Source organism: Oryzias latipes, chromosome 23 (genome assembly GCF_053564925.1).
Source record: "Oryzias latipes strain Hd-rR chromosome 23, Olatipes_Hd-rR_3.1".
Taxonomy (NCBI): domain Eukaryota; kingdom Metazoa; phylum Chordata; class Actinopteri; order Beloniformes; family Adrianichthyidae; genus Oryzias; species Oryzias latipes.
In genome coordinates, this window is record NC_136259.1 from 20,001,018 (window position 1) to 20,021,051 (window position 20,034).

General features: G+C 38.9%; 3 protein-coding genes across 5 annotated transcripts; 1 reads left to right on the forward strand and 2 right to left on the reverse strand.

The window, feature by feature from the left end:
• Positions 1 to 2,220: 2,220 nt before the first annotated feature.
• ttll1 (tubulin tyrosine ligase-like family, member 1) lies at positions 2,221 to 13,771 on the reverse strand. Of its 2 annotated transcripts, XM_020714130.3 has the most exons (10): positions 12,211 to 13,771; positions 11,960 to 12,083; positions 11,515 to 11,723; positions 11,255 to 11,435; positions 9,811 to 9,948; positions 9,518 to 9,626; positions 9,133 to 9,276; positions 7,234 to 7,320; positions 6,112 to 6,275; positions 2,221 to 2,476 (listed from the first exon to the last, which is right to left on the reverse strand). In XM_020714130.3, the coding sequence occupies exons 2-10, from the start codon at positions 12,070 to 12,072 to the stop codon at positions 2,347 to 2,349; spliced, it is 1,275 nt and encodes a 424-aa protein (XP_020569789.2). In that variant the 5' UTR covers positions 12,073 to 12,083; positions 12,211 to 13,771; the 3' UTR covers positions 2,221 to 2,346. The 2 variants fall into 2 exon arrangements, with proteins under 2 accessions (XP_020569789.2, XP_078797712.1); XM_078941586.1 differs by lacking the exon at positions 11,960 to 12,083 and having other exon boundaries at positions 12,211 to 12,392.
• On the forward strand, positions 13,671 to 17,168 carry bik (BCL2 interacting killer). Of its 2 annotated transcripts, XM_078941587.1 has the most exons (6): positions 13,671 to 13,801; positions 13,893 to 13,922; positions 14,892 to 14,995; positions 15,213 to 15,365; positions 15,441 to 15,555; positions 16,609 to 17,168. In XM_078941587.1, exons 3-6 carry the CDS (start codon positions 14,901 to 14,903, stop codon positions 16,723 to 16,725), a joined length of 480 nt encoding a protein of 159 aa, XP_078797713.1. In that variant the 5' UTR covers positions 13,671 to 13,801; positions 13,893 to 13,922; positions 14,892 to 14,900; the 3' UTR covers positions 16,726 to 17,168. The 2 variants fall into 2 exon arrangements, with proteins under 2 accessions (XP_078797713.1, XP_078797714.1); XM_078941588.1 differs by lacking the exons at positions 13,671 to 13,801; positions 13,893 to 13,922 and having other exon boundaries at positions 14,675 to 14,995.
• Positions 16,319 to 20,023, reverse strand: mcat (malonyl CoA:ACP acyltransferase (mitochondrial)). Its single transcript, XM_004083069.5, has 5 exons — positions 19,404 to 20,023; positions 18,513 to 18,600; positions 18,212 to 18,429; positions 17,777 to 17,914; positions 16,319 to 17,556 (listed from the first exon to the last, which is right to left on the reverse strand). The coding sequence occupies exons 1-5, from the start codon at positions 19,791 to 19,793 to the stop codon at positions 17,284 to 17,286; spliced, it is 1,107 nt and encodes a 368-aa protein (XP_004083117.1). The 5' UTR covers positions 19,794 to 20,023; the 3' UTR covers positions 16,319 to 17,283.
• Between the last annotated feature and the right edge of the window lie 11 nt (positions 20,024 to 20,034).

Consider the following 20,034-nt stretch of genomic DNA (forward strand, 5'->3'; position numbering starts at 1 on the left):
TGTCAATATCAGACAAGTCCACATCGACTTACACCATTAGTTTGGTTCAACAACATTTTAGAGATTTTATCAGGACAAAACCAACCTTTTGTTTTGAAACGCCTCACTATAGATCTAAGTTGATGTCAGCTTGATGCAAACATTCTGACAAGAAATACCCTGAAAACTTTAAAACTCATTTGCAGAAAGTCAAAAAGTATATTTACTTCTTATTTAGCCCTAAATGGTGCATTTGAGGGCTTTTGTGGGTCCTATATTACTTGACATAAAAAAGCCAAAATTTACATTTTTAAACACTATACACACGATATTTACATTTAAAACTAAATAATTTGATCGACATAAAATTATGATTATTTTACTTGGTGTGGTTGTTTACATGGGCTTATGGTTTTGTATTTAGTGAAAGCTTTTTTACTCAGGTGCAAATTATATGTAACCTTCGAATGCAGATTTTGTGCATTTTAGCTGTTCATCCATTAGCTTTTTATAATTAATTGACACTAAGTGGTCGAAGTGAGGCTTCTTTCTGTTGTTGTGTGTAGAAGAAGACTTGAATAACAACAGGAAACATGGGAACAGAGGTCATTGATGTCACACTTCATAAAAAGGTTGAAAAATCATAACAATCGAGGCACATCATTAGTTGCAAGTTGGTTTCCAAAACAGTTTCCCCATGCACAAATCCTCAGGCAAAAAGTACAGGCTGTAATTACATGCTGAAGTGATAACATGGATAAAACAATTCCTGAGAACAAAAGTTAATTTAAAGATTTTTTTTCCCGGACAACATACACTTTTTTTATTAACATTTTTATTTCTGCAGATGTCTATACAGTTTATTCTGTTTCAATTAAACCTGAAATGTAAACATAAAGTTAAAATCCCCCACAAATTTTTAGTAATATCGACTTAAATATTTTCCTCAGTTACAAAGTTTATTATGAAATTTTGGGGAAAAGTATGTAAAAGGGACTTGTAATGATAACAGTTAAGGTTAAAAAAACACTGTGACCACAAGAAAGTCCGAATTGGGGAGTTAGTCACAGGTTTACTCACTTCCTCTGACTGACAGGTTTTCCACTCGCTCACAATGTGGCCGCACAGGTGGATGTGCTCTTTTAATACTCATGTGATTTGGGGGATTTCTGGCCTTTAACAGCTTCATAAGCTCTGCTTGCAGTAACCAGCTTTATGAGCACCGGGGGACACAACAAAAGCGCAGCGGGGCACTAAGAAGGAGCTAAGCTGTTAGTGTCAAGAAGCAGATTTGGCTTCCATAGTAACAAATATAGCGTACGGAGGTTGTCTTTCTTTAATCTAATCCCGCTTTCCGCTGTACTGCAGTCAAGAGCGTAAACGGAAAAAAAAATTATGAACATGTTGTTACATAATCCTTGGAATTGTGCTTGTGCTTTATTTGAAATCAGGAAATAAGCAAACTTTAAAGCTTATTAACAATCAAAGCATCTTATAATCCCAGGAATCAAAATGTTTTTTTAATCAACGTAGGGCTGAATTACCTTCTTTTTTTTTTTAACTAATTTTCTTAACTGTAACGCTTTCCTTTGGCCGCAAGTTTTGGGTAAATTTGAATCAAAATTCTGTCTCTGGTTCTGCAATACAGATAAAGACATTTACTGATTTTTAGTATTTCTTTTAAGAAAAAATTACTGACAAATATATCTCAAAATCTAATCTGAAAACACTAAATTTGTAGTTTAAATGCAGCCATTAATATATAATATTAATATATGCTTATCCCTTTCCTGTCATACCATTTAGCCCTACTTTAGTTTCACCAAAACTGATTGTTAATGCGGGAGTTGTGTTTTAGAACTTGACTTATTGGACCAAAAAAAAAGCCAAAGTCAACACAGAATGTAGTAACTGCTAAAAGGCTTTTGCATACACGTACTGTAAAAAACAACACAAAAGGTATTCTTAATATCATTTTGGAGTTTTTGCACATGGAATCCAGCTAATCCTGCTAATTAGCCATCATACTATTCTATTTTTTGGTATTGCCATCTTTTTACATTCCGACCAAAAAGCTGATCCACTTTTTTCTCTTAATGAATGAGTCTAATGAATGAGAATCTTTATACTTTAGCATGGGTTTGTATTTTACTTAACTCGTCTCTTATTGCCATCAACATGTTATGATTTCATTAAGAAAATGCAAAGAGTCAAAAAAACAAAAACAAAATATGTGGATAGTTCCTTTTCTGCTGATGGCAGCTTTGTTTATTCCTTTGTCTTTAAATTGGTCAAATATAAACAAATCCAGATTGGTCCTTATTTTATTTGCCGTCTTCAGTCTTCAGTCAGTAAGTCATAAGAACCTCATTTCCACGTCGCAGCAGTGGGACGAACGGCTGCACTCCCCTTAATGCCTTTTGACCCCAGCGACGGCCCCGAGCGGCTCCGCAGATCGCGCTCCGCATTCTCGTTCTGAGCCTGCTCCTCGTCATATCTGGTGGCACACAACAGAACATAGTGGCGTTTAAGAGAGTTCCCGCCTCCCCTCTTCTGTTTGCATGCATGTGGAGCGTGTCAACAAGTGACTTCACTCAAACAACACCCACCTCATGTACAGTAATCCCAGATGTACCACACTCACTGTTGTGCAAATTAAAAGTAAACTTTTGATGGTTTGGTTGGCGGAGCCGTGAGCGCGTACTAACAAGCTGTATTAACAAATGTAGGGTATAAAAATCCAAGCTAACTTCAACCATTGACAGACTTCTTGAGCTTTATAAGAAAGACACAGTGGCAGATACCGGCATTTGCATGCTTCCCTCTGCACAGAGACTCTGTGGAAAAAAATCTATCCCATGGAAATTAGTCACAGCCACATTTCTAGTCTTTTTTTAGTAGATGAATCATCAGAGGGTAGAATTGTGGAGTCAAATCATTTAAAAAAAAGATTCCAATGACTGTTGGTACTTCTGGATAGTTTTTTTAATCCTTTTAAAATATTGAGCATACATCATTATGTGAACATTTTTATACATTTGTTTAAAAAAATTGATGTTAGTGAATATATTAGACTGTTCTGCAGTCAAATGAACAACAAATGTAATCTGCAAAAAACATATTTTTAACTCAAACAGTCATTTGAGGACATCTTAGGTCAGCTATGATTTTCATAAAGCAGTTAAAGTATTGTGTTTGAGGTAAGCCCTAGAACACGTTCCAAACAGGAAGTACCCACTGGCTCCAAGAAGCTGAAATCCCAGAGACTTTTATTGAGAAATAAACAGCTGTTACTTAGTCATTCTTTTTGTCAGAATAACCATTCTTGCTCTGCTACTTTTTTTAACATGTTCTTGCTAATCCTATTTTTTTTTCATTTTCTTTTTACTTAATCGTAAATGAATCAATTTATAAAAAGTGACCAATAAGATGCCTGATGATAAAAGTAGGTGATGCCTAACCATTTGACAGACTCTCCCGAGCCCGCTTTCAAGTGGTAGGGGGTGTGAACTTCCAACAAGTTCACTCCTGATTGGTGAGTCCGACCGCCGGGCAATCACGTTTGCCACCAGACCAGGGCCAGAAGGACGGTCACAGGTGTCCCCAATGCCAGAGAGCAGGGAGTTACAGGAGCACAGAGAGGGCAAGCACCAGCCAAGCCAAAAGGAATAGCCCCCCGCTGCGCCCGAGTGCCTAGCGCGGGACCCCACCCCCGGAGAGCAGCCCCAGCCCCAGATGAGCACCCCCCCACCCCAACCCCAGGCACGAGCCAGGAACCCTGAGGGGAGACTAGCCCCATGCTCCAGGCAGCCACTCACGCAGCCCGCAGGTCCAGGAGAGAGCCAGGCAGGGGCCGCCCACCCCCAACCAGGAGGAGGACGTCCAAGAAAAGTGGGGGTCCCCAATGAGTTGACTTCATTTGGTTGGAGTCAGAAGTAAACCATTTTCTGTGGGGGGCATCACACCCACTCAGTCCAGTTCTCACATAGAGTCAATGGTTAACTCCAAAACAAAGTTACCTTACCAATATGGCCGACATCTCCTGCAGTAAACAGTGAATGGCCTGTCTTTTCTGACGTTTTATGTCGCTCTATGAAACGTACAACATCAAGATGACTTTGGCTTTAACTGTCTGTGATTTTCTCTTATCTTCTTTCGTGGTTTGTGTTCAGTGTGGTGAACCCCATATCACCAAACATCACATGTTACGTTTTAAATAGACAGATGGATTGACAATAGTTTGAAAACATGCATGAAGCTACTAAAAGAACATGTTTTAGTTTAACATGTCTCTATGTTCAAGTTATTTTCAATCTTTTCATTCTTTTCAGGCCCGTTCTCCAGGTTTATTCTTTTATTATTCTGTTGAACACAAAAACAAAAGCAATAGCATTGATTCATACTCAGTTCTTCTTCCTCTTTCGGCTTCTCCGATCAGGGGTCGCCACAGCAAACAAGTCGTAAATATTGTTTATAATTACTTTTGTGAGCTTCATAACCAGCAACAGTCTGTTGAATGTGTATGTGAGGAAATTCCATTTTTCACAGAAATTACATATCTAGCCCATTCGCAGCGTGACTTTAAGGACACACTCTGATGAAAATTGTGTTTTTCTGATGATGGACAACATGTATTAAAAAAAGTTCAGCTTAAAATTTCATTTCTGAGTATTTCTTTATTCAAATTGTTGTGAATCAGGAGCAGCTGAAAAGAATGCAGTTTGAAAACGATCGTATTTGTGATGTAGAAAATAAGCTGGGCGGGCCACAAGCTCCATAGGGGGTGCTCCGGGCGAAAGATCTAACTCAGAGGTGAAGTTCTTACAAACTCTTGCCGCTCTGCAGAAACTATTTCCTAGAACAGTGTTTTTCAGCCAGTGTGCCGCGGCACACTAGTGTTCCGTGGGAGATGGTCAGGTGTACCGTGGGAAATTGCTCTCATTAACTGATCTAAAAACATTTACAATCTCCAGGATATCAGCTCTTTGTTCATCCAAACAGGCCCTGATAAAACACTGAGTAGTTAGGAATATGAAAGATCATAAAATACTTTTTTCTTTGTGTTTATTTGATTCTGTTAAAGACATTTTGATAAGAATGACGGTACCACGATTTAGCTGCAGCTTCAGCTCTGTTTTCGGAAAAGCCCCGCCACTTTAACTGTCTCCACCAATCATTCTTGGAGGCTTAATCACACGCCATGAGTCTGACCAATCAGAAGTGGTTAAAGTCTTCACTTCCTAGTTCCGATTCTGCTCAAAAAGTCTCTCAGTTCCAACAAAAATACCAACGAAAGCTCATCTTTAGCGGTGTAGCTTTCCACAGAAACCGGTATCAGACCGTGGAACAAGTGAACAAAACAATGAAACTCAGAGATGCGAGTATTTCTGCTCTTTTGTGGCAGTTTTCACACTACATCTCCCATGATGCATTGGGTTAAAGTGACAGTGTCTCAGCGCACAATGAGTCTTTCTTGTTAAACGTCTTGAAACCACAACGAACACGCATCAAACAGTTTTAAAATCTTCTAACTTAACTTTTATTACATCTTTTAGGAAAAAACAGCTGCAACTTCCTGCTTTTTCTGCCACAATTATCACCAAATTACATGTGAGATTCATTGCGGAGGGACTGTAGATCAATACAGACTGAGTTTCTCCTTTTTTAATTTCTTTTCATTTTTGGATGCTGGTGTGCCGCGGGATTTTTGTCAAGGTTAAAGTGTGCCGTGGCTCAAAAAAGGTTGAAAACACTGTCCTAGAAAACAACATTGTTTTTTAGATTTTGGCTAAAATTGGCATAATCATAATTAAACGACCACTGGGAACGCTTTGGAATATAGATCAAAAGATGATCAGGGTGGGACTTTGAATTAATTTGTATACACTAGAAACACAACGAAGCAAAGCTCAATCAAGCCTGAATGTCACTGTCAGATTTAGCATTAATGATACCAATCCTGCAGCATTCGACTCGTCAAACTCAGCCATCAGAAGGCTTCAGGGTATGCAGCAGCTGTGTCAACCAAAGCTCAACTTCACGGATATTTTTATCTCTCGTGTGACTCCGCGTGCCTGACCGAGGCAGCTGAGAGAATCTGAATCTAACAGGGAGGAGCCTGCTGTCACTCACAAGACTTGATAGTTTCCCATGGCTTCTCTGGGAGGGCTGCGATTCCAGCGGCAGTCTGGGATGTCGCCGTTGGGGGTAACAATGTTGAGGGTGTCGTTGATGAGGTTGTACTTGAGGATGCGGTCATTAGCTGTGCTGGAGGTCAACGAGGGAGAAGCATTGACCTGAGAGTCACACACAAACAAACAAACAAACAAAAAAAAAAAGAACTTCACAATGGAAGGAAAGCATATGTTAAGCCAACTAAAATAAAGATTGAGTTTGAAGGAAAACTGGTAAGCGGTAGCGCTGAACAATCAATCCAGACGTCAATTTCCTCATGGTCATACAAAGAGGCTCTTAAAAAGGCAGGAAATGTGGGCGCTAATGTGTTTTAACAGATGTGTACATTGACATCCAATCAGGCAAGCAATTGCTCTTATATCATAACACCCTCACGTACTTAAGAGGAACCTTTTAGCAGCTGCTCATTTATTTCTATATCCAGTTTAGAACCATAACAGAGACTACTATGGGGATATGAAATAAAGGAGAACAGCCCTGATTAGCCATCTGGCACACGTTCCACAGAAAGAGCATTTCTGCGCTACAACCAATTTTGTGTAGCCCGAAATAGATTTGTGAGGAGGAGGATCACTCACAAACTACCCAGCAACATAGTGCACAGCTGGTAAAAAGAGGGCAATTAAATATGACAATCGCTCTCCATGTGCAATGGTCAGACAGATCACAGTAGCTTGAAACAGACTGTAAGGTTTGCAGTGGAGGTTTCTCTTTGGTTTTGGTAATATGCACCGGAAACACCTTCAGTCAACATTTGAATACAAAGAGGAATGCATACCCAAACATACCCAGAAGGTATTTGTACTAACTCAGCAATAAAGGTCAAATGGAGTTCCAGCGCAAGCATGCTAACTAATTAGTAAGGCGGTGAGGGCAGAAAGTTTTTTTTTTTACTTCTTTATTTTCTCACTCCCTGTAAGCCCATACAGAAAGTGAAAAACAGCAACTGTTTCATTTCTGTAAAGCTTTTATTTTCTCAAGTTGGATTTAGAGGAAGTAGATTTTTTTTGCAACAGCAGGTGTTTAACAGCGCGCGATGACTTCTTGAAAAAGACTCACCTCAATAAGCCACGGCTTCAACTTGTCATCTATAATGATGTCATATCCGTAGCACTCAAAACAGTGTTTGTCGTTGTTCATCACCGGCTGCGAGAAAGAAAAGCAAACGGAATTAGGAAGAGGAGTTGACCCTAGAGGGTTTTGAAAAAAAATTGGAACTTTTTTTTTTTTTATGCAACAGTGCTTTATCGCGGAGAGCATTAGCAAATAAATAAAATCTAATACACCAAAGTAGCAGTGAAGCGTTATAGGGGAAGTGAGTAAGATCACATAACAAAAACTGGAAGGGATCAGTTTTGCTGCCCTGAGAGCAAATTAAAGACATAACAGGTTGGTTTCAGATGAACAGGCTGCTTAAGTCACTAAAAGCGTCTTCCTCAACAGTAAAACCATAGTTCTTTTACGGGATTATTCACTTTTACAAACTATATGAAGTTTTAAAACAATGCTACATCATTGACACATTTGTGAAAGCTTATTTAAAAAGCACAACTTCCTCAAACTTTAGTCTTTTTTAAGATGATCCTGTTTCTGTGAAAAACCTCAGAAACCCACCAGGCTCTACCTGTTTGCTGTGAAACATAAAGTCATCTCCAGTATTGTATGTTTAAAGCCAGATGTTTTAGGACTTTTTTTTGTAATAGCCACAGCGTTTCCTTCTATTTGATGTTTGTCTTTGGTTGCTGTTGCTTTTAATCTGTTGTGTTTCATGACTTTTTATTGTTTTAACCTGTTTGTAGACATGTATGTATTTTATATTTGTTCTACAGTATGTTGATGACAAGTCCTCTAAAAAATAAAGTGATTGGTTAATTGATGGCTTTTTATAATGGTGCCTAATTGCCAACAAGCCTGTTGGCAATTAGGCACGGGGAAAAACAATTTCAGGCAAAAAAGAAAAGTGAGGAAATCACAGCGTGAAATGACGTCAAAAACGCCCAAATCTCTTATGGGCTACAAAAAAACTGTTCACAATAAAGTAATGAGACCAAAACTCAGGTGTCGGGGATATCCAAAGAAAGTTTGGAAATTAATATGGGATGGCCACAGGACCTAAGGTGGCAATTTTGTGGCAAAGTGTGAAATTTTGGGATTCTCATATTTTTGCACAAAAATTGTTAAAAAAAAAAAATGTTTTGTTCCAGCGATCTTTACCAAATTTCAGACAGACACGGACAGCTTAAGTCTACAACCACAACCCAAGTTTTGTTGAGCTTTAATTTTGATCTTGGGAAGAGGCTGCCATCTTAAATTTTCTAAAAAAAATACAAAAAACACACTTTAGTACCAGCTACAAATTGTAACTCTTCCTGGGGATTTTGATCGATCGTCTCCTAACTCCTTGAACATCCTTTACAAGCTACTTGGGAAAAAATGTTGGTTTTAAAGTTTGTAGATTTTGAACGGCGTTACTGTGGCAAAGGTGGTGTTCCCCTGTTACTTCAACATGTTTTACCAGAATCTTGTGAAAATGTATTACATGAATCTTTCACTCATATGAAAAATATGAACATAGAAGGAATGTGGGAGTGGTTAAAAAAAGATTTGTTGCCAAGGAAATCTAAAAAATTGACTTTTGCAGATTCTTCTAAACAATACACATAGACCTGTGACCAAAGAGTAAAATGGTTGCTTATGGAGATAAAATGAATGCAGCATGGGTGGCAGGGTCAAAATGGGGGTGGCGTGGGAGGGGGCAAGGAGTGCCTGCCTGCATACAACATTGCTCATGGCTTTATTTTTCATTTAATTTCATATTACAGGCAATCTCACTTGTGTATTTTGCAACCTGAAACTGGATATTTTACTTGTAGATTACAGGTTGATAAAATGAGTAAAGCAATTAAATAAAGTCTCATAATCTAGCCAACAGAGAGCGCCATTGTCAGATCTACTTACAGCAACAGCCTTGAGAGACTGCACAACTATCCAGTGGATTTGATCGAAGAGTCGATTGGTCACCTCCTTGCCTCTGGTGCTTTCCAAGTACAAACGCAGGTTACTGACGGTCCATTTCCCTCCATGAACGTGGTTGTAGTCGTCCTGCATTTAAATTACACCGCCAAACTAAAAACTAAATAGCTTTTTAATTGATTCACATCAGAAAATGATGCACCGTCTAACTTTAAAAAAGACCAAAAACAGCTTTTTTTGGTTGCTTGATAGTTTTGTGACTTCATAACGAAGTGCTGCTCAAACTTTGCAGTGGAAGATTACTTTATGTTTCTCATCTGATGGCTGTTACACACTACAGACAAGGAAACTGCCTCAGACAGACTCTTACCCCATGCTTCTGGATGGCCACATTAGTGAGATGAACAAACATGTTGTCCAGTTCACTGGTGCTGGGCGTGTACTTTACTGTGCAGAACCTGCAGAAGCCCAGCTTGTACCTGAGAGTCAAACAACAGAATCTGATGAACCCAAGTATAATTAAAAACACAAGAACCACATGTCTGTACAAAAATAAAAATTAAAATAAAAAAATACATGTGCTTTTTAGAAGTTATTTACATTCATGTTTGCCAGGCAACCTACAGTTGAAGGCTAAACCCACAGGAGAAATATTCTGCTCACATATAGCATTTCAGGGGCCGGTATGTTGTCACCAGGACGTAGAGACGGAGGTCAAACTTCTTTCCTCCAATTAACAGAGGGTTGTCGATATAAAGAGAGATGACATACGCCTCTTTCCCACTGGATGCCGCTACAAACCTAGGGATGAGATGTAGCCCAGTATCAGTTATAAAAACCTAAAGTAGAGGGTTCACACACAAGCAAACGCTATTATGTTTACCTGTTTGCAGAGCAAATGTTTCAACTTTAGTGCGAAGATTAAGAAAAAGATATTGGTTATGTAAGGGTTAATGGCCACTTATACCATGGTTAATTACAAAAAGAAAACATTCAATTAGTTTTTAAGCACTTTATTCTTGTTAATTTTTTGGTTTGGACGTTACGAGCCCCTTAGCCGGCTCAGAGTGCAGCGGCAAAGGAAAGCGATATTTATGCCGATGGGTTAAATAAAGCATCAGTTCAGAGAGAAAGTTCACCTCTTACTGCCATTTTTTGCCCAGATGAGGAAGTTTGTTTTAAAAAAGCCAGCTCAGTGATAGAGAACATTTATGCTAGGTGACCGGAACTTCTTTTTGGGGCGTGCAGTTATCACTGTGTTATATCACTTTTTAATGCACACCCAGCAGCCAATCAAAATCGAGAATTCCCCCGGCCCATGGTATAACTATGTGTAATGGTGACAGACAAGCCATGAACCCTAGAATCATGACTTAAAGACCCACTCTGATCATCTTTTGATTTATTTCCAAAGCGTTCCCAGTGGTCTTTTAATTATAATGCTGTTTTTAGACAAAATCAAAAAACCTGTTTCCTTTACTAGGACATAGTTTCTGCAGAGCGGCAGTACCTCATTAGAACAGTGTTTCCCAACCCTGGTCCCTGCTGCCCTGCGTATGCACTCCTGTTTGAGCTCATCGTCGGGCTCTGCAGAAACCCGGCAGTGACAGTCATCAAAGGCAGGTGTGTTTGAGCAGGGTTGGGTTGAAAAATGCAGGACAGTGTGCCCTGAGGGCCAGGGTTGGGAAACACTGCCTCTGAAATTCGCTTTTGAACTGTGGGCGGGATTATTGCCATGCCATTATTGCCCCCATTCCCCTCCTCCTCGCTGAGAGCTGTTTACAAGCTCTCCTGCAGGCTCACCCCCCACCCAACCTAACACATCACAATGACAATGGTGAGTCGTCTACAGGTGCATGCATCAGACTGGAGCGCAGCAGGGAGCTTGTGCCCCACCCAGCGTATTTCCTATGTCATAAATACACTCTTTTTCAAATGGCATTTTTTCTTTTGCTACCGAGTCACAACGATTTGAGTAAAGAAATACTCAGAAATGCAATTTTGTGCTTAATTTTCTTAATATATGTTCTCCGTCATCAGAAAAATACCACAAGAACACGTTAAAAACAGGATTTTCATCAGAGTGGGTCTGGCGGTTATGACTTACGTTGAAGTACGACTGTCCCGCGACCACTTTTTAATCTGGGACAGTTTATTAATGAGGAAGATGCCTTTCCCTTGGGCCTTTCCACAAGGCTTCATGATCCAGGTGCTGGAGGGGTTCTTGCGAAACTCCTCTACAAATAGGTTGTAGTCAGCGGGAAGCATAAACGTCACAGGGACAAAATCTGTCCAAAGAGAAAACATCAAACGTGATCAAGTGTCTCATTTCTATATACAAGATCCCCAATCTGTGCGCTTCAGTACCAAGATATATGTATTTTCCATTTTCATCCTTCTCTGCTAGAGGACTGCTTTCCTTCTCCAGCTCCTTGCGGTAGCGTTTGATGTTCTTGATCATCAGGTCTTTTCTAGTCAGCTCATAGTGGTTAGGAAAGTGGTTAACCATCTGGTCATCTGACAGTCGGTAACCGGTGTCTACGCTGAAAACGTTCCTGATGGTCTGGATGCTCATCCTGAAAGTGGGAAAGTAAAAATAAGGCGTTCTCAATCAGTCCAGGTAATGTTACTGTCACTGAGCTAATTTATCATCTCTTGGGACATGTGATGCTTTTCTAAAAAGTAAACCTGAACTTTGATACTATTTTTTAAAATAGGAATATGGTTGCAGTGCTTTGAATTATTGCTATATATCAATTTTAAAACAATCTAGTGTAAAAAAACTGAGGTTGTGTGTTTGGAAAAAACCCACCAGTAGAAATTCCAGTCTTCGTTTTCTGTCACTTGAACCCATTCCCTTTTTTCAAAGTTGTTGATGAGCACCGATTTTTCAATATCTGTCACCCACTTCACCCTACCGGCCATGGTTCCACCCTCTGGGTGAAGCACAAAACAAGTCAACACAAGAAAAGAAAAGAAAAAATAGAAACACCATTAAATAAACATGAGAAACTTTATTTCTCACTAAAGCGTTGTTGGCTGTTTTTTTATGTGGTCGGCTACCTGCAAATCGACGTCAGGAAACAGCCGGTCATTAGCCTCCGCTGGACGGGACGGCCCCGTTAGCAGGATGCAGAGTCCTTCCCGGACTGCAGCAGAGGATGAGCGGCCATCATCCCGTCAAGGCCGCAGACTCACCCGGCTGTTGTCTGCTAAGCTCACGGCGGGACCATTTGTCAGGATAGCATTTAGCCAAAGCTAACGACTGTCTGCTACTTCCATGCTAGCTAGCTGTGTTATTCTTGCTAACGGATTGAGTTTGATCCATGAAAGTGAAGACGGCAACGCCCACGTCGGTGGTGAAAAACTAAACTGAAAAATATTTTTTGTGACGGTCAATGCATAGGAAAACCACATAAAACGTCAAACCCAAATTGATACTTTGAAAATTAAATACTTTCAAAAACTATTCGAGATATTTTTAGGGTCCTTCCGGAAGGACAACCTAGCAACGGAGGACGCAGTGATGTCAATGCATTGTGCGATACCACCGATGACCGGTAGAGGCCAGTATTGACCGGTGGATAGATATGAAATTTGTGCAATGAAAATAAACATTTCTATCCAATATGGTAAAACAATACTGAATAAAATAAGTAAAAGACAGAATTAAGATATCTACATAACAGTAAACACATTTTTGAAATTTATTTTAACATTTTATCTGGAATTAGAAAAAATAATTTAGAAAGTAATAATGTCATTTGTAACAGATTTTTTTGACTGACTCAAAAGATATACATAAATACAGAGCCCTGGAAGTGACAATATAAAAACATGCTCCCTCGAACTAATGATCACAAATGATCATTTTGTGTACTCTTGTTAGTATTTTGCGGGCTCAATTTAGCATGTTGACCATCACCAGTCACTTAGTTCGCACAAATTAGTTAATGGTTTGCACAGTTTATTATTTTTGGAGCACAATTGAGTATTTTGCAGGCATAGATTAGCATTCTGTTTGCACAAATTAGTTTTTGTGGGTAAATTTAGTATTTTTTATTTAAGTAAAAATTACTTATATAATAATTAGCAATTTGTGCACACAAATCTTTATTTTTTGGCCACAATTTAGCATTTTGTGAGGACAAATGAGAATTTTGTAGGAATAAATTAGCATTTTCTTACCATGAAATTAGCATTTTGTGGCATCTATTCAGTAATTTGTGGGCACAAATACATATTTTGCTCACACAGATTAGCGCCTAAATTAGTATTTTCTAGGCACAATCTATTAATAGGAATTGCTTACACTAAAATACTTTAACCTTTGTGCCCACATACTAATTTAAAAGCACAAATACTAATTAGTGCACAAAACGCTAAATTGTGTCCACAAAATGACAATAAAATGCTAAAAAAAAAAAATTTGGGCACAATAATTTTTTTCTTTTATGAATGTCATTTCCAGGACCAGGGCTCCGTATATAAAACTTGAAAATAAAAAAACTTGATATTTTTTAGAAAATGTCAGCTCACCGTTCTGCTGTTTTTGTCGCCCCCTACAGATGAGTTTCGGTCATGATAGATTAAGGCGTGGCCTGACCTTATTTGCGGCAGTTACCTGAGAACGACAGGATTAAAGGACGCTGCTGTGAGTACTAACAACTTTCGATTTATATTTTTTAAATTATATTATTGCGTATTATTTTAAACCCGCATTGCATTTGCTTTATGTGTTACAGGGCGGCGTCCGCTTTAATCTACACAAAAAGGTACTATTACTACTACGTTGAACATACACACCTGTTTACTGACCAGGAAAAGACTTGTTCGAGCAAAAGCAGAACATTATCTTTGAAAAGTAAACCAATGCACTTGTATACGATTTTTAAATATAGTACTGATAAATTCTGAAGTATTTTAATTTTTCTTTATCTTTAATTCCTTATGTTTTCATCAAATCGACCGTTGCAGGCTTTTTAAGGGAAGAAAGAATGACATCATCTGTTTGTTTTAATAATATGCAAACTGCTGTAGGACTTGAATAAATACTTATGCTTTTAAACAAGTATTATTTTGGATTCAACGTTACCATGATGGGTTTACTTTTATTTCAAATGCAAATAAAACTCAATAAATGCATTTATATAAATAACGTAGATTATTTTATGATAAACATAGTTAAACATTTTTTATTTTACTGATTAGAAGAAGTGGCATATTATTTTTCAAAATCATTTTCTTTGTCTTTTCAAAGGTTTAAAAAAAAAGCTGTTTGTTTCATTTGAGTTATGGAAATGTAGGATTTGCATTAAGTCACATGAGCACACAGAGTACTGCTCTCCAGTCTGGCAGATGTAGGTTTTTTTTTTTTTTTTTTTTTTTAAATTAACAAACAATGCTTTAAATCACATGCTCTGCAGTAAACAGGAATTAAATTTGAAAGTCGAATGTGCAAACTGTTTTCATTGAGGAAGTGAATGATATTTAAAGTACACATTGGAAAGTACTTCAACAGGTGATGTCACCTTGTTTCTGTCTAACCTGCAGCTCTTTTCTCCTGGTAACAAAAACACAGCCCATCCTGGTCACATGGTCTAATATTTACACACTTTGTTTTTATGACCGTTGGGAGTCGAACAGAGATAATACACAATTCCTTGGAGGCTTTATCTGTTCTGCATGATGTGTTGTGTGTTTGGTTTCACTGTATTGATCCTTTTGGTTCTGTCTTGTCTTAGAAAAACACGATGGTGGAACAAACAAGACGACAAATTCATGCGGTGTCCCTCCAGGCTGGACCTGGAGTGGTTGACGCCGGCGCCCTGTTCGACATGAACTTAAGGTAGCGCTCAGGCCCTTATTCCAGAGTGTCTGTTACCAGCAACAACAAAACACAGCCTTGCAGGTTGTGTCAGTGGCAAACACTTGATGTGGGATCAGTTCGGACAGTACCAAAGGAAATGCAAAGGAAATTTTTGGGTTTGGGGATCTTCCTTGTTTGTGATGACTGTTTACTTAAAGAAATAGTAAAAGGCTTTTGGCTCTTGTACCTTCTCTAGGCTCAGTGACCATGCAACGCGGGCGGTTGGACGTCAGTTGGCTGCGATAGGAGACCAGATGGTGCAGGACCTGGCAAGCAGAGAGCCAACCTGGCCACCGGTTCCTGTAAACCTGTTTAGACCTGCACAGATGCTGACCAGGAGCATTTACAGGTGCAAACATCTCTTTTTCCATTCTCTTCCATTTGTCTACAGCTTTATGTAGATAGTTTTTTTTTCCTGTCACAGGGACATCAACCGTCAGTTATGGAGCTTTCAGGATCTGTTTGCTGCGCTGAAGGGCTGGATTACAAGCACTACGGCTGGACCTCGAACCTTCAGAGCTGCGGCTCTGACAGCCTGGGTAATTCTTCTTTTTTATCCATGCTATTTTATAATTATATATTAATATGCTTTCATGTTAGTGTATGAGATGGTCAAGGATTTTTTTTGTTGCTGAGATCAGAAATAAAAACTTAAGAAAAATTCACCTAAGTGGAGACTATTACATAAAAAGCATAGCATTAAGTAAAATAAATTGAAACTTAAAAAAGATTTAGCAAATTCTATGAAAAAACTAATTTTTTTAAAACAATTTACAGTAGATGAACTTGTTTTTAGAATAGAATAAAAGAATCATAATTTTCATGCAAACAAGACTTACAACAGAAGTTTCAATTAAGCAAATATGTAACAATAGAAATACAATAAACTTCCAAAAATCCATAGTAATTCAGAAATATGGGATAATTACGCAAAACTTAGCGATTCTTTAGAATTTGAATCCAGTTTTTGCATTCCTGGCCAGGTTTTAAGAGTTTATATATATATATATATATATATATATATATATATATATATATATATATATATATATATATATATATATATATATATATATATATATATATATATATATATATATATATATATATATATATATATATATATATATATACATACACAATTATTTTTACTATTTTTTATTATTTAATTCCTTTTACTTAAAGGAATGCCACAATTCTTTGTTTAAAACCAGATTATGTTACATTATCAAACTGAATTGTGTGTGTGTGGGGGGGGGGGTGTTGCATCCCGACTGCATTAAGTGTCAAACGCGTTGAGCATAATTTAAATTCATATATTTAATGTAATGTTTTATGATGTTACACCACGCTTACGAGCCAACTTAATAGCAAATGAAAAAATATATATATTTATTTTTTAGTTTTTTTTGTTCTTGGTAATACACAAAACCGGGACCCATAAATTGAAGTTTGAACCAAATCGTGGCATCCCCAGTGACTTATATGATTTCTAAACATATGGAGTGGTGCTTCCCACAGCTCTCATTTTAAAAATTGCAGTTGCATCATAATAAAAAGTTGCTGTTGACTCATTCCGTTTCATTTCACAGGTGTCCGGTTTCAACACATCAGCGTGTGCTGGCTGGACCAGAGGAGCACTTGTGACTGTGGCACTGGTGGCTGCAGTGAGCACCTTTGGTGCATTATGCATTGAATGGAAAGTTTGAAGCAGCCATAAGCAGGTCTTTATGTTTAAAAACAAAACAAAAAAAAGAAGTGATTTTTTTTTATATTAATTTTGTTTACTCTGACTTGTCTTTTTTTTTTTAACTTTTACTATTAAGTTAAAATTGCTAAAAATCTATTTCAAATCATCTGGAAACTAAAAAAAAGGGGGAAAATTTTAAATTTAAGCAACTGGATTGGTTAAAAGGTGATTTTAGCCTTCACTAAGAGGTTTGCCAGCATATTGTAGCAATGATAGGACAGTTCGGGGCTGTATTGTTTGTAGAAAATCATGTTTATGAGGACTGAACTGTTGCTGGTCTGCAGACTTCAGTTCTTTCTTACTGGTTTAAGAGGTCAAACAAAAAGAAGGGAGCTGGTCTTTCTAATAGATTTGAAAATGCTTTTTCATGTGATGCAAATAAACTTTACAATGAATACCGTACACCTGGCTGTTTCATTCATAAAAAAGGATTTACCGGTAATTCAAAAGCAAAGATGGATTTGCACAGATCCAATGTGCTGAGTCAGTAATCTGTCCATATGCCTGAAATAAGTCATTATTCCTCGTACGTGCCGACATCCACGTGAGCGTAAGTCTGGAATGCCTTCCTGTTGCATTTCTGCAGCGTGGCCCCGAGCTGCTTTCCGGGTCCCACCTCGTAGGTGTGTGGAAAACTCTCCCCCTGCGTCCTCTCGTAGATCTCGTGCAGAGTTTGCTCCCATTTGACGGGCGACACCACCTGCTTCGCCAGCTGCCGGCGGATGTGGCTCTCGCTCATGTAGCGTTTGCCGTCCACGTTGGAGTAGACTCTGATCTCAGGGCGTCGCACCTGAAGGGGAAGTTTGCAGAGAGGTGAGGTTGGTCGACAGACGAGACACTGTTGAGCAAACAAAACTACTGTGGACTAAAGATAAAATAAACAGGGCATCAAAGAATGTCCCTAAAATATCTGTATGTTAGCATAAATGTTAGAAACGTTTTTGTTTCAACTGGATTCTGCGCTCATCTTTTGGTAGATCCAATCTAATCTATTGGGTTGACTCACTGACCTCCACATCCCTGAGAGCGTCCCTCAGAGGTTCAGATGCTGACGCCATCAGATCCGTGTGAAAAGCCCCGCTGACAGGGAGAAGTTTTGTTCTTATGAAGTGCAGACTTCGGGACTTCTGCTGAAGGAAATCCAGCGCCTGAAAACACCATGAATGACTTATTTACAAAAACTATTTTAAAAAAAGTTCCATTTACTCTTTACGTGCATAACTACGTACCCTCATTTTCAAGTTAATCTGTAGGATTAATGCGTCAGAAAATACTCCAATCTCGTCCATAAGTAATAAAGCATTTAGTGCCAAACACATAATATTACTGTTTTGTATACTTTTATCTTTGCCTTTTCTAATTATGCTTTTTTTGGGTCTTTTTTATGACTGATTTGACTAGGAGTCTGGAATAAATCTATCCATCTATAAAGTCATGATTGTTACCTGCTGATGTCCTGCAATGACCCTGCCGTCAGGAAACAGATAGTTTGCAACCGAACAAACAGGCTCCTGGATCCCCAAACTCCTGCAGTGCTCTTTAGCCTGCAAGCAGGCCTGTTTATACTGAGCTTGAGGTCGACCGATGACCGACAGCATCCCGCTCGGAACCAGCTCGGACGCTCTTTGCATGGCTTCAGCGCGCACCTTTACCACATACAGAGCTAGGAGAGGCAGCAGAAATCTGAGGTGACACTTCCGTCTTCTGTCAGATGAGGATGTCTGACAAACAGTCACGGTTACACACCTTCTGCAAAGTCCATGGCTCCAGAAAAGACCAGCGCAGCAAACTCTCCAACGCTAAAACCTGCAGCAGCGACACAGGTTTCTACAGCCTGAGGACAAAAAGAAAAGGGAACCTCATCAGCCATGATTATTTTAAAATGTCACACATAAAATTACCATACATTAAAAATAATTCATTTTTATTATAAACTGACGCCACTTAGATTGTAAGAAATGTTGCTTATAATGCTTATGCATTTCTTGTCTTTAACAACTTTGAGTGTTCAATATACACATAAAACTATAGTTTTGAAACAATAAACTAATATTTTTATCTATTGTAAAGCGTTCCCAGTGGTCTTTTAATTGGGAATATTATGTTTTTAAATAAAAAAAAATAAAAAAAAACATTTATTGTTTTCTAAGACATGGGTTTCTGCAGAGGGACAGGGGATCATTAGAAATTCGCCTCAGAGTTGTGGGCCAGACTGTTGCTGTGGAGTAACCCTTCCCATCATCCATCTGTTTACATGCTCTTCCATGAGATTACACCCCCTTCCAACCCCAACCTAACATTAGCTTTGCAACAAAAATAGTGAGCAATATCAGAGTTATCCAGCTTTTGAGCCAGACACCAGCTCAGACAATAAACAAATACAAAAGACTATTAACAGTTCATTTATATTTATTTTTATAGTCACATAAAAATATTTCAGTGTTTTATTCTTCTTAAGGGTGAAATGAGGCGGTATGGCTCCTTCTGGGTTGTTGTTAGTGAGAAATAGATCCAAATCTTAGTGTTGAAAGTTGCAGATCCTTCCTGCAGTTCATTATTTTGTCAAATGAGTGTTCAAGAATGCAAATAATTTGGTGTCAAATCCACTCAAAAACATCAGGTGTGAGGGTATCGAACCTTTGGGTTTTCGTGGTTCAGCCGCTCCACCGCAGCCAGAGAAGACACAAACACCGCCGGCTGACAGTGGACCGTCTTCTGCAGCTCCTTCTCGGGCCCGTTCAGACACAGAGACAGAAGGTCGTAGCCGAGGATTCTCTGGGCGACAGAGAACATGTCTCTGACGTTGGGGTACTGCAACAGTCCTCCTACCATGCCCACAAACTGGCTGCCCTGCCCGGGGAACAGGAGCACGGCGCAACCGCTGGGGTCCTTTCTTGGTCTCCACTGCTGGATCTCAGGGGTCTGGCTGCCCGGTGAGGACTCAGCGGGAACAGACTGCTCGGTTGTCAGTCTGCGGCTCAAATGGTGTAGCAAAGACCTGACCTTCCCTCTGTGGACTGCTTTCATTTTGGCTAATTTTGTTACTAAAATTAGCAAGCGATTTTATGGTTTTCGTTTCTAAAAATCCACCAAAACTAACGGATGTAATCGCAATGAATTCTAATAGTAAATTAGCTAAGTTTATCCTTGAAAAATGTGCCAGCGTGAGGGCTCACAGGGAGCCTCCATGCTGCTCTGTTTATTTCAGTTCTTTTTCCGGTTTACGTTCTGCTACTTCTTTCTAGAGCGCCACCTCTGGCGAGGCGGT